This window comes from Onthophagus taurus, chromosome 6, assembly GCF_036711975.1.
Source record: "Onthophagus taurus isolate NC chromosome 6, IU_Otau_3.0, whole genome shotgun sequence".
In the NCBI taxonomy this organism is placed as follows: Eukaryota; Metazoa; Arthropoda; class Insecta; order Coleoptera; family Scarabaeidae; genus Onthophagus; species Onthophagus taurus.
Genome location: NC_091971.1, coordinates 7,086,629 through 7,101,515, shown reverse-complemented (window position 1 = coordinate 7,101,515; position 14,887 = coordinate 7,086,629). Strand labels below are relative to the sequence as shown.

The 14,887-nt window shown below is 34.7% G+C and overlaps 1 protein-coding gene across 4 annotated transcripts in view; it reads right to left on the bottom strand.

Moving 5' to 3' along the window:
- Positions 1–14,887, bottom strand: part of LOC111427820 (maternal protein pumilio) — a 90,907-nt gene that overhangs the window by 50,848 nt on the left and 25,172 nt on the right. For all 4 annotated transcript variants that reach the window (XM_023063140.2, XM_023063141.2, XM_023063139.2 and 1 more), the window contains one exon: positions 12,954–13,275. In XM_023063140.2, the coding sequence (XP_022918908.1) occupies positions 12,954–13,275 (322 nt within the window). The remainder of the gene's footprint in view (positions 1–12,953; positions 13,276–14,887) is intronic.

Below are 14,887 nucleotides of genomic sequence, written 5' to 3'. Positions count from 1 at the left end.
AGTTAAAAACAATTTAAAATGGTTGAACTAGAAACTGTGACTGGAAAATGAATAATATTGAAAGAAACATCAAAGCGAGGTAAAATTGTCCAATTAGATACAAAAAATGGGAGCTTCACTGGATGATTGTAAACAACGCCTTTATTTTAAATAGACATCAAAGCAGTATTCAGTTAATAATGTAATTAAGGACTATAGAGATTCAGAAAATGTGTTATCTTTTACTAAAGATCGTTGAAGGTTGTTAAACAGCTGTGTACAACACATAACTCGATAAATCACCATTACCCTAAAACATCTAATGACGAGATCATATCAAATAATTGGCGTATAGCCAATATTCTATAATGTACCTAACCTGTTCTATCATATAGATTAATGTCTAACACAATCCTCATGGCATTAGACTAATTAAAATCTATTCGAATTGTAAATGAAGAACCATTAGTAATCATAATCAACAATAAATCAAAAGAAAATCGATGACCAAAACAATTAGTGTCAAAATATCAAAAAATATTTTACAAGCTCCATAAGAAAACACGATTTTATGACTCTAGAAGAAAGTAGCGTCGAGTATTACGTAGTCATTGAATTATGTCCCCAATTTACATATCTAGCGGCTTTTTCCAGTTTAAAATACAAAGTTTATCACCAAGTTATATCATACGCCTGTGAAGGAGCTAAAGCAGCAGGTGATTTTTTTTAAAGCTTTCGGTACAATATACGTCTGTGTATGCATGTTTATTTTTAGCTTCATGGAACACATTTTACGTACGTAAAACAACAACCACCGAGACGAAAACACGTAGACGTTTCGCGTCCGCAAAACCAATTAAGAGACCGTTAAAATTATCTGTGCGTTTGCTTTAGCCGGCGTTGTCAAGTTTAGTTCATAACCTACTTCCTACTAACTAAGAGTTGAAAGCCAGGTCTTTCTCTATTAATAGACCGCTAGTGTGGAACGGCAATTCGATTAATCATAATTGGGTATGAGTTAAAACAAACAAACCATCAGTGCTAGCCAAAAATTATAATGTTATAAATTAAATCTTTTATTTAAGTTCACGTGGAAACACCTTGAATATTTCAAGTTTACAACTTAATTAAATTTAATCCGAATTTATGTCCTCAATTGAGCTTTCTCGTGTATGTAAATTTAAAAAATTGTTTTTATGTCAATATTTTTATTTTATTTCTAGTTCAATGCTACATCCCACATCATAACACCCTGCCAAAAACAACTAAACCAGTGAAGTGTAAGTGTCAGTACCCTTAAGAGCCGGTGTACAGAAGCTGAGAAGGGTTCGTTATCCCAGACAACCGAGAGAACCCTTGGAGAAGATTTTGACAGCACTTTGATAAAACCCACATTTCTGACATATTAGAAATTTATACCCCGCATGTTGACTTTGCAATTATCACTTTATTAAATAATAAATTTTATTTAAAGGGTGTATTTACGCGAATACTCAGAAACAATGTTTTTGTAATAACTAACACTAGACCCAGAGTTAAAAAGCATCTTTAGTCAAACGTCTCTCAAGACGGCTAAACCCGAATGATTCTAGTTCTAGGTTTAGTCTTAGTTTCAGTGTTAGTTCTAGTTTCATATTAAAAATTTTAAAGAATGTTTCATCATATCAAAATAGAATGAATACAACGTGAGATTAATATAAAAGTAGTCTTTAAAACAACGTGACTGGCAACTATTACAATCACGTGTTAAAAACTCAAAGACATAATTTATTTATAAAAACCACTTAAGATGCAAATAAAATTATAGTGAAGCGTTGACAAGCAGTATTTTCGCGAGAACGCTATAAATCTTGTTATTTTGATAGGCAAAATTTTAAAACACTCTAACGAGACAATAAATGAACTAAACGATTCTATCTAATCTATTTTAATGAGTATAAAAACAGTAAATGTTACTGAAAATTAAATAGGATTAAATTATTAAATTTATTGATTAAAATTCTTGGATGGTTTTTCTTTAAATTTGTGATAAGAAATTTTTTAATCAATAAACAAAAACCACATCCACACCGCAAACACGTAGAAACTTCCACGAAATTAAATTTTAATTTTAAAAATGATAACATTAACAAAGTCAACATGGAAACGCAATTTTATTAAAATTTGAATTAAAAAGGTTTTAAAAGGATTCCTTTTATGAATGACAAATTTTCCTTTATTTAGTTTTCATAGACTTCAACCACATTTCAACAGTGAAATTCTATAGCTTCGTATTAAATTTCACAAGATGACTAGACTGTTGAATATCGTGCTGGTAAGTCCCTAAAATTCGATACCGATTATCGGGGATCCTTCCAGACGCAAGATTGATAACCAGCTAAGGATAACGATCACAAATAGAAGATGGTGTCGAAATGGGAAAAGTTCATTAAACCAGACGGGAAATTCGAGTAGTTTTGGGGGTTGATTTTGACAGGGCCCCACGATATGAAATTACACTTTGGCACGTAAGGCTTCATTTTCTGGGAATATAAGGCAGCAGCAAATCGGAAATTATTTAACCTTGACTCAATAATGTCTTAAGTTTTAATGGAAACTACATGTGCTCGCGACGACGTAACTGTATATTTTATTCGTGTGCGTTTGACTGAATACAAAACGGAACCTCTACAATACAATCGTTTCCTACTTTCTAAAGTAATTGAAGCTAGTTACAATAAAAATATTGACATAAAACAATCAAAATTAATTAATAAATTTTCTTTTAATTCAAACACAAACCTATGGAGGATTCAAAAAATCCGTTTGAAAAAAAAAATACAAACAAATCCAGAAGTAGACGTGTTCAGCACGAATCACCACAATAAATAATTTTTCACATGGAAGAGAGCAAAATTAAAAGCACTCGTCTTGTCAAAGTACATGTATCGTGTTACTTGTAACGTGCAAGTGAATCGTGTTGGGCGATTTCATCCCGCATCAACCGTAAGCACCGCGGTTCGGCGAGCGACTGAAAAGCGTCGTAGACGTCCGGTGGCTTAGAGCCGCCCCACCACGGCGGCGCCCTCTGCGGCGCGCTGAAGAAGCGCAAGAAGTACCGCGGTCACCGCACTTTTGACTCCCCGCGTGCGTGTGTTGGCCACGCTTCCGTGGTCACATCTTTGTTGTTGCCGGTGACCACCTGGTGGAATCCGCAAAAACCCTACGTGTATCCGCGAAATTATCCGGAACCTACAATTATTCCAACACAGATTTTACATGATAACCAAGTTAAATTAAATTGGACAAGATAAAAAGTTCTCACAGACACAAAAACTTCTCAACTTTATCTTAAGTATATAGTCTTTGTAACAAGTTGACATAAAATAACATCCGCGATGACATACATGTTAACTTAGTTATTACTAAGCTTTTGAACATACAAACATACAATGTAATCTTAGCGTGGTAATAAATCTTTACGAGATCACCTTTCGGATCACGTAGAGAAGTTAGTTTGCGCTACATTCCTTGTCGCAAGTAAAAACCAGTTTCAGTTGATGTGACAATGATGAATTTCATAAATGAAGAATGTAATAACGGAATTAGCATAGAATCCTTTTCACGAAATCTTTCTACTTGATGAATATGACGTAAAATTGGATCAGATTGTTATGATTTATTTCACCGTGATGCACCGATTCCTAAACGATTGTGTAACGTAAAAAATAACAGAAAGAAAACATATTGTAAGATTGGTAACAATAGATACAAGTTACATCCGCAACATTCTACGCTCTAATTATTAATTTTATAAATCCAATGTAATTTTATAAATAAACTTATCTAATTCAAACGTTGCTCATTTAACATTCGGGGTTTAAGTTTAATTATTGAACAAAGCACTACTCTTGCTAATGCTGTTCCTAAACTTCCGCTTATTTATGACTTTAGTTGCCTATCCTACCCCTAAAACTACTATTAACGTCTTTTATTGCCGCGTCGTAAATCCACCTCTCGAATTGGAATACTGCAAAACATTTTGATACATTATAGTGAAAATAAAGATTAGAATCTCAAATCTGATGTTGAAGTTGTGTATTTGCATGTTTTTTTCGTATGTTACATGAGAGATGAATATTTAGTAGTCTAATTTTTGAAGCTTTTAATTTACGCAGAGGTCGCTTCCGACCGAGGCGCTACATCTGTTATTATCACCAGACAATATTAACGAACACAAATTGCAGTGCCTCAGCTTAAATAGGACGGAAAAGCACGATGTAGTGTTATTAAGCCGAGGCCTTATGTTAGGATTATAGAATAAAGCTTTGTGTGGTAAGTTACGCCGAGGTCGCTTGCGGCCGAGGTGCAACATTTGTCATTATTACCATTAGTAGTAAGTACGATGTGGTGTTATTAAGCCAAGGTCGAGGCATTGTTGATACTGTGTTTCGCAAAAACTTATCTACTAAATTCGTTGTTTTCAAAGAAATTGGAAATGATTCATTCGCATAGATAGTATTTCAAAAATATATCACAAAGCGAAAGATAAAATCAAAATAAGTTAGAGCAAGACCGCGAATACTCAATATACAGAGACCCTGGAATCCGGCCAAGTGCAAATTCAGTGGAAAATCAATGATTACATACGCTCGAAACCCATTTAAGAAAAACAACACAAAAGAAGATTCCAAACAAAAAATCTTTTGTAGAGAACCAGGTCATATTATTATGTGCTTTTACTAAGAAAAAAGGAAACACGTATAATGAACCTATTTAAAAAACACACCATGTTAACTCAATTTCCAACGAATACAAGTTTTTTTCCAAGACAAATTCTATCGCGATACGCGACATTCTTTACGGTAATAAGCGGCATTCTTCGTCGCATATTTGTCTTAAACGGGTAAGTTGGTAATAAAAAGGATGGGATCGTTCTTGTTGAACACAGCCGTTACGCAGAGTTTCACGTTCCGTTGAAACCCATGTTGACCCGCGTTTAATTCCGATTTGAATTGATGACGTTTCGACAACGGCAATTGGGATTCGAAAGTTCAATTACGAAGTGATTCGGGCTATGACCCGTTCTGGGGCCAACTAATAATAATTCCGAACATCTGCCGCAATTGGACGACTCCAAAGTTCGTCCGTTCCCGTACGTCCGGACAATATAGAAGCTGCTGCGCTCCGGTTTAAACTGTCGTACCGTCGCGGCAAATATTTACCTTTGAGGGACGTCTGTTTGTCCACGTTCTCCAAGTCGAGAAGATTATGGGGTTGTTTGTACTGGAACCGACTTTTTTTTTTCTTCCAGGTTTACGGTAGGATGCGTTTGAAAATATGTCTCATTAAAAGTTTTAAAGCTGTTAGTGTCGCTTTTACGGAAACTTGAAACTTTTACAATTATCTTCAATTCCATTAACTTTGATAGAGATGTTTTAATATTCATTGGGATATAGAAGAAGATATAACTTGTGACTCAGCAAGGTCAAATTGTTAAAGATATTGAAAATGCAACTGTACCAATAAAGCTTACACATCATGTTGAAATGTTAAATATTTGAGGAGGAGGAATATCTTGCTTAATTCGAGTATAACCGATAAACATGACAGATCGTGCGGGCATAATCTGTAGTAATTTGAAATTATTACGCAACCAAAATCCTTCTCGGCGGGTTACAAAACTCGCCTTGTTAAACCATAAATTACGGATTAAAGCTTTAAGAGTGCATAATGGTTCTCGTCTGCATAAAAAATGCCCTTTTCAGATTATAAAGTCAAAAATCCGGTATAATTCAAATGGTTGTACGGGCTAAAACGAATCGATTTCAACGAATTGTCAATTCAATCTAAATTTTGCTTAAGCAATTATTTGCAATTCTACCAACTTTATTTACGCCTTAAATTTCCTCCTTGCGGTTTGTGAAAAAAAGATCAAGATTCCCTTGACAATAAAACAAAATCTCGAACAATCCATTTTGTTCCAAGAAGAGTGATTATAATATATCAATAAATAACAGTGGCGGAATTTCAGGGTGAAATTAATTTGTTTCTGGAAAAATATATTGCTTCGGAATGTCAATAACGATGGCATTCGGTTAATGGCCTTTCTGTTACCGGGTTATGTCTTCACGTTATTAATAACCAGAGACGACTATTATGTGTTCGTCCCTCTGCTAATGAAAAGAACTCGTTTGAAAACAAAATTGGCGTCAAAATATGATATCAAATTCCACCAACAAAATAATATGGTATAGAGAACAAAGCCTAGTTCCATATTAAATTTTAAAATCGCTTTCCAAACTAACACGATCGTGTTTCTGTCTAGGTTGACGAGAACAATGCCTTCAAAAAGGTTTTGTCGTTGAACTGATGGTTTAATGTGCCCACTGCCAACTACAACAGGCGCCTCGTTTAACACGTATATCTGGCGAAATTGGGTGCAAGGTACTAACAAAAGAGTCCAATAATCGATACACAGACAAAATAAAAAAATATAGAGGAGGGAAAACCGCCGGCTGTAGGCAAACGATGGCGGCGTTTTTCCCTTGTTAAAGGTTTTTCATAGGGCGGGGTATCCCTACTGGTGACCATTTTTCACATACACCGAGTTGGAGCTTGAAACTGAATAATAACGAAAATCTATTTCGGGACCCCATCATCTCTACTACGAATCGGAAGGTCGTGTTTCAAACCAAAAGGAAAACTGATACACCTGAAATATTGCCGATAAAACCCATAAAGCGCACAAAGAACTGAAACTTTCAAGATGGGAAAACGCCGACTTTTAACTTTTATCTGCCCCCCAAAAATTACTAGTGCATTTTACAAATCCCACTGGAAATATATGAAAACCTCCGGACTATTGAAATCGATAACCACTCAACTGAAAAAAAAATATGCAATGCACTTTATGTTGATATAAAAATGAATATCTGTATGGACAAAAATAAAAAAAAAGGTGTTAAAAATGAAATTACAAAAATAAGTGGGAAATGCCGGTATTAAATTTCTGCTGATAACACAAAGATTTTAGATCGTTCCACAACGAGGAATACGTGACCTCTTAAACCTGAAACGAGGTCCTGAAAAAAAATCACTTGTTCGCCACTGATGGAATAGGGTACACCCTAAAGTATAAGGGAAAAAATGGTGAAAAAAGCGGAAGACGTATTGCTCGGCGTCACGCGATGCATTTAGACGGAAATAGCCGGAAAAATAGGATTTCCCTTGACGGCGACCCACAATTAGAGGCTCCGGACTAAAATGGATGCTAATTATTGCGAGAAAAATGCCCTCCTCTTGGTGACCCAACTCTTAATACCGTGTAATTTAGTAATTATTACCCGGTAAATGCAGATCTTTGTAAACGAAACTTTCACTAAGAATAAAAACCTTAGTTGCACAACCCTCGAGCTAACAGTTTTCGAATAAACCAGGCGACAAATACCGACCAATGATGATGCAGCATCATTGTATAGAACAATTTATCTAATCCAAAATAATCTCAAAAAGAGAAAGTTCACGCTTTCCCTCTTTTTTTTCTTTTCATATCAATTATATCGTTATTAACACTGTATTCAAAGAAGAGCTTATTATACTTAACGAGAGAACTATGTGACACCAGATGTGCACGCATAATACTCAAATATCAAACCCGCTACTCCAAGTGTGAGAACATCATCATCATCGCATTAAGATGATCTTGGGATGAATGATGTAGAAGGCTACCGTGGTATAAACGATGCCACTGTTTGGTCTGCTAGCCATCTGTGCTGATATTTCATCGCATTTTTTATTTAACACATCGTACCATGTACGTAGTAATACATCCTCAAGTTAGTTGTTTTGGACAGCAAAATCATAAAATTTTTACAAACCTCGCAAATTCTATTAAGCAATTTAAATTAGTGCTTATTCTCTATTAATGCAAAATTTAAACTTACTTTACAATTATTAATGCCTCGATTTGCAATGGTGATGATTGCAGAGTTAACAAAAACTCAATCGATGTTTAGATCGGCAGATTGCTCGTATTTTCAAATTGATAATTGATTATTTCAAAAAAATGTAATTAGTATTTAAATAACCTCGACCTATTTTTAGAGTTATTACAATTATTGGAAATCAAAATCAAACAAAAAAGTCTATTATTTAAGCTCACTGTTCCAAATTCAATGTATTAAAGGACTTTGCTAAACTCAATCAAAACACCAGATGGATCATATTAAACTTAGCGTTTCCAAATCAGGTCAGCTAATAAAAGATAGTTTCTCTAACTTAAATAATAAGACAGTTGTGCATTCCGATATTCTTGTGCACAATTTCTATTGAATGAATTATTTACAAAGCGTTAGAAATACCGTTTCTACAATAAACCGTGCACTCTAAACCTAGATTCTTTAAATAAACGTTAATAACAGACAAAAAAGAGATTACTTATTTGTTCAACAAATCCCAAAAGATGAATGATGAAATAAATTCTTGATTTGCAAATTGCGGAGTAAATACTGACCAGTTCGAGATTGTTACTTGTGTGTATTTTATGGAAACGGAAAGAAAGTGAATGGCGCTTAAGACACTGGCAAATAAAGGTTAATTGCAGTCCGAAAATTACTCAAGCTCCTGACCTGTATGTTAATTCAAACGTAATTAGAGGTATAGGTAAATTTATGGTCATTGGTAACATTACTCAATCTTTGACAAAACCTTGTCTTTTTAGTCTATGCAAGAGATAAGAAGCTTAAGAGGAACCGTTTTGTAAAAAAATTGGCATGAAAGGTAGTCTTCCCTTTTACGTGGCACAAAAGGATTATAAAGTGGTAGCCAACTAACCTACCTAGCCTATTAAGAGACGAACATTTTAATATTTTTTATTTTCATTTTGTAATACCCATTAAATTTAAATTTAAAAAATAGATTCTTATCAAATACGTGACACTATTGCTTTAATTAATTACTTCACCAAAATTACAGTACGGCAAATTTGTTTATTCAGAAACTTCGTGAGCAAATGGCTTTTTTAATTATTCACGTGAAGAACGGTGGTGGTCGTAGTCGTCAACGGTATAGATGTCGTGGTAGGCGCCTTACGGGGGTGGAATGATTCCGCAATAAACACACCCTTAGACGGGGGCGGTGATCGAGCCCGCCCCTAGGTGCAGTCTGTCGGTCACGCGATGTTTCATGTTCGGTTTACTCACTTCAGCAACATTGAGGGAGACTTAATTAATATAGGGTGCGCCTGGCGCGCCCTCGTGCTATTTACCCGAAATAAAAGGTAGTAAAGTTGTTTGCGATTAAATAACTCTAAAGAAATCCAATATTTATATGGAAAGATAAGAATTAAAATTTCATATTAAATTGAAAAATACGAAATTCAATTATTTAGGATTTATTAGAATACATATTATTCCTTTAAAACGTATTATATTAATAAAAAATATTTATTATAACATAAATCTTAAATAGATTCATATTTAAATATGAATACAGATGCTGGAAGCCGATCACAAAAACAATATAAGCCGAGTTTGGCAAGCGGGAGGAATAGAAATAACTGTACACGCTTTCCAATGAATATTGATTATGCGATTGACCTACTATTGCGTCTGAAATGTTTCCCACATTGTTACCTACAACTCTTTTTAAAAATCACCACAACGAAAGCTAATTACCGTTTTAATGCGATAGCTATAATTACAACGGTAGGTTATTTGAAGAACTAAACACAAGAAAGTTGTTAAAAAAAACATTATAAGGTTCAAGTGAGGGTTTTGTTCGAAGGTAAAACTTAATTTATTCATTGAACTAGCTGTGATAATCGGTTTAAAATTAACGAATAAGTATTACATTGAAATTAATTTTGTTTCATCGAACCAGGTTCCCAGTAAATCCACTTCTCACCCACCCCTTTTCTTCTATAAAAGTAAGTCATTTTCAGTGCCGGGAAAACCAATTAGAGGCGCAATCACCGCCTGGCAATTCGGTTTTCCCGAGGCCTACAACGGCGCCATCCATCGACGATGCCGCGAGAAATTGATTTTCCCGGGAGGGCCCAATGTCATTTTCGTCGGGGGAAGGTCGCAGGGGCGACATTCTCTACTAGTCCTCCTCTTCTCCAAGTCTGAAGAGGTACATTTACATGCGACCGATGCGGATTTTTAATTGAATTTTCACGCCTGCTCCCTTCCTTTTGGTGAAAACACGTAAGAACGATAAATATCTTCGCCCAGGGATAAAAGACTAACTCCTAAGCGGACCGAACCGAAAGTATTATGCAAATGCGACCAAGTCGGCGTCGGTGGCGACGGCGACCGAACGAGAAAAGTTTCCTAATCCTTGATCCTTTCTCAAGTGGAAGTCTGTATATGCCAGGAATGTATCATAATAATTCATGAACGTGATAAAGACAGCCTATAACACATTATATTATACACCATGTAAACGATATCGAAAGTCGCGACAATGAAAACGACACGCAAGATAAATAATTTTCAATTATACAAAATTTTTTTAGTGTCACGTAAAGAAAGTCAAGAGTTATGTTTGTAATAAATTCAATTTAACACACGTGTAATTCAAATTGTTCATTTCACTTCAAATTCAACACGCGCCTTAGTCATGAAGTGCATTTAGAAATCGACTTACTGAAAAATACTAAAGGGTGTTAAAATGAAAAGGTTATAAAATAAGCAAAGATTAATATAGCCCCTTTTAATACCCCCTTTCTTAAATCAACTCGCTTTAATGAAAAGGTGTGAACGTCCTAGTCGACCATCGATTACCGTTAATCGATTAATGGCCTTCTAAAAATGAACTTGAGTCCCGTTTTAACGATTCGATAAATTATTAGAGGAAAAGCCATTCCCGGACCCATCATGGCCCGACGGTTATATCGCGATAAGGGCGGTTATTCCACACCCGCACCTTTTTATAGTCCCCGGTCCCCGTTTAGATGGGGTGTAAATTTTTTATTGTGTGCGAAAAATATTGATTGTCGCTCTTTTTATTGGCCGTCAAAAGCTTTATCGCGCCGCTCTAAGCGCCGTCGAAGCTTTTTAGTAGGTCAGATTTAAGCTTGATGTTGGTTTAACGGTGTAAGACGTTCAAATAATTATTATTAAAACACATTAACTTATAATGAAGTTTAAAGAATTATGTTTTTATTTGAATAATACAATAATTCAATTTAGAAAAAGAAATTCTTTGCTAACAATGACAGCACAGCTTTTCTTAGTGGCACCACTGCGTAAACAAACTCTCAGAGGAATTCTAATTAGCGTTGAAAAAACGAAATAACACTGCCCCAGCCGGCAGCTCATTTTCTAAGGATCCTTGCACTAATTGACTGGTTCAGCAGCACCATTCACGATTTCCTTTCTGAACTAATTAATTGGAAAAAGGGTACACTTAGGTCGCTGCGTTCCTTTTTCTCTTGAATTTCTCAATTTTCCACCGGGTACACCGTACGTAGTAAGGTCGTTATACAATTGTGTTAAGTTTTTACCTTTTTGTTCCCTCGGCACGCTTCGACAATTCACAACAATAACTCGGTGCGGCTGCAACTACAAAAACCGCGATAATTTCTCGTTTCGAGATAACAATCTAGGGGCAAGCGATTACGATTCGATTACAGATATTTCTTCTTGTTAAAAGACCCACGCAAAACATTCTTATGCCACATTCTACATTTAAACCGAGTCTTTACAATTTATTTCGAAGTTATTGTTTGAAAGTTCGATTTATTCGCGTATAAATAAACAATACGAACCGTTTCGGTTTTGGTATTTACTACGTTCGTAACGAAATTACCATTTGTAACGAATTTTAAAACACTTCCTTATTTACTTTTATTCGAACTCATTTTATTTGATACCTATTCGCCTTAATAGTGTAAATTCCTTGTGTATTACGAAAGATACGTAACCCTAATTTTTCAAGAACTTTTTTTATAATTACAAATTAGTCTTGAATAACACTAGAAAGTAATTCAAAATGTATTTGGAACTCCCGGAAGGTAATTTACGTTAAACGTGGTAAAGTGAAATAAATCTAATTACATAGAACAACTAGAGGGATTCAATTTCATAAAATAAAATTTGTAAATATGATTGTATTATTTGTAGAGTAATTAATATCAGTGCAAATAAAGATAATTGTACACCAATGGTTTTTTGTAATTTAACAACTTAAAAAGAGGACTTAATTTAATTAAAATGAATCATTTAAAAACTACCAAATAACGCTGAGGATGTGGTCAAGCTTATCTCTTCACTAATTAACCACATATACAATAAATTTCATTCTGATCGATAATATTTAAAAAAATAAGTGCTTTGTATTTTTTATAAACGTAAATGTTTCTTTGTTGTATTAAATACAAAGAAAACCAGGTAATATCATAGAGAATGTTAATCAATGTAATCTGTAATAGCGCCATCTAATAGGACAATTAATTGAATCAAATGATAAGGATCTATGGAAAACAGCAAAGAGCATACAATAATAAATTAATTATATTGCAAGAAAGAAAATCGTAATGTTAACCGACCACCCAAAACTATCATAATTAAAACATCATTTATCTTACGATTAATTTAACGGAATTAGATGTTTAAAGTATCTTATTAGGTGTACTCGATTTTTATGAAATCAACTGTACTATAAAACGAAAGCAAGAATCAATGTGCAACTAAATTTTACTAAAATATTTCCGCGTAACCAACATCGCTTTATCAACCTTTTAGACCACCAGATAATAGAATTTATCGTATAAACCACCATCAACAAACTTTACAAAACTCCATTTGCTCGAAGCAACAACCTGCTTTGTTTCCGGAATTAATCTCCATTTAAGCTGATTAAACTTTTGCAATAAATGTTTTTCTCTCAAACCCGGTAATCAACGTTAGCTTCATTAATTCAAATGTCAAAAATACCCAATTCAATATAAAATTGGATCGGTATAAAAATTTAAAAAATATATTTCTTACCTGTACATCGAAGTTATGTTGCTGCTGTTGAAGAACTGCGCTGTCCACTTGGTGAGGTTGTGGGGGAGGAGGAGGATATTGGTGTTGTTGATCGTAAGGTCCGCCAGGCGGTGGCTGTTCGGCGAAATGCTCGAATTGTTGATTAACGGAATCGGCGAGAGTTACTCCGAGATGAGGTCCCAAATGGGGTTGAAGATGCTGCTGCAGGTGAGGAGGCAATGGCTCTTGAGATGGTTTCATTATGACCACGCTGGGTTCCAGCAAGCCATTTTTGGGGAGATCTTCCTCGGCAGGAGACGGCTGTCTACTACCCGGAGTACGACTAAAATAAATAATTACATAATACATAAATAAATAAAAATTCAAATTTAATAAATCATCTTTGAAATAAACTTTAAAGCTTTTAACTATCGGCATTCATTAATTTAAAATTGTACGCTGAAAGTTGTATGAACTTCCTCAGTACGACGCTTCGTCCTTATAACTTTGCTCGACTTCAGTTTAGAGATTTAAATATTAAAGTAGTGCTACAATTGGAGTTCTGAACAGTTAACTTTTAGAAGATGAATACGAAAAGGGTATGAAATATTAGATGAATAAATCGATATTCTATTTTAAACAAAGTTTGAGATGAAGAACCTCACCATACTTGATCATGTAGTTAACACTCTTCAGATGAGTGTTTGAGAAAACAGCCGAAAACAGTTACGCAAATAACCAGTTAAATGTTTATTTACTCATAATAACGTAACGGGAATTCATTTAGAGTAAGAATTATAATAATTTTTTCGGTACCTTCTTTTATTTACATTTGCATAATAGGTTGATTAATACCAGATATTATACAAAAAGGTTAACTTATATCGCGTAATGATCAAATTATATTTACACGTTTCCTATTTACGACAATCTCGTATTTCTTGGGCAAAAACAAGAAAATTCACAATATCAAACCACGCAGCCGTTTATTATTCATTCACGATAACCATTATGTAACTGGAAACGATTTATTATCTGATTTGATCGCTTATGCAAATTGTAAGGAGGGAAAATCGGTAGCCCGTACTTGCACACGAGACCAATTATAGATTCGAGACAATTATCTGTACTAAAACGTTCGCCGGACATGTTCGAAATTTTCTTTGGTACGCTAAATTGAATATTTATTGGCGCGTGTCTTTTGCCTTATCGGGTGAAGTGTATATTTACTTCCCGGTTACATACACACACCCATTTTCAATTCATTAGGAACCACCATACGTTACTATTTTTTTCCTTTCGCCGTGTTATTTTAAACCACCAAAAAAAGCGTGCCCGCTAAACTAGTTAAATATTTTACGCATGAAAGATTTAAACTAAAACGAAATCAACGGAACCGAGATTATTTTATTAACGATTTTTAATACTACAACTTTCCAGTAAGGCATCCAACCTGAACAAACACACCTTTGAGCTTAGAGCCACGGTTATCAACATTCAAATAGACTCAACGTTTTAGTTAGTATTTTTTAAAAAGCACAAGATCAAACGAAAATATTTACTTGGTTACATACAGATAACGCCATCTAACGATGAAAGGCTAAACCTACAATCTATAGAAAACCTTCCTGTATTACCGACTACAAATAATTACATTAATTGAAAGTAACATTGCATTAAACCACCCACAACATAATTAAATTAAATAATAATATTTAATAATAATAAAAGCTAAGGTGGGAATAAACTGTAAAATAGATGTTGATTCAATAAAGGTTCTGAACTCGGCTACGAAATTCCGCTTCTCACCGCTAGGTGGAGCCACCGTTCAATAAAGCGAAGTTCCCAAGGTGATGGCACAGCGTCATAGACTAACTTGGTGGGAGGGATACCGTCACCTTGGCGTGCACATGTCATTGACACGACCCAAGGTAGACTCAGGACCTTGAGAGAGA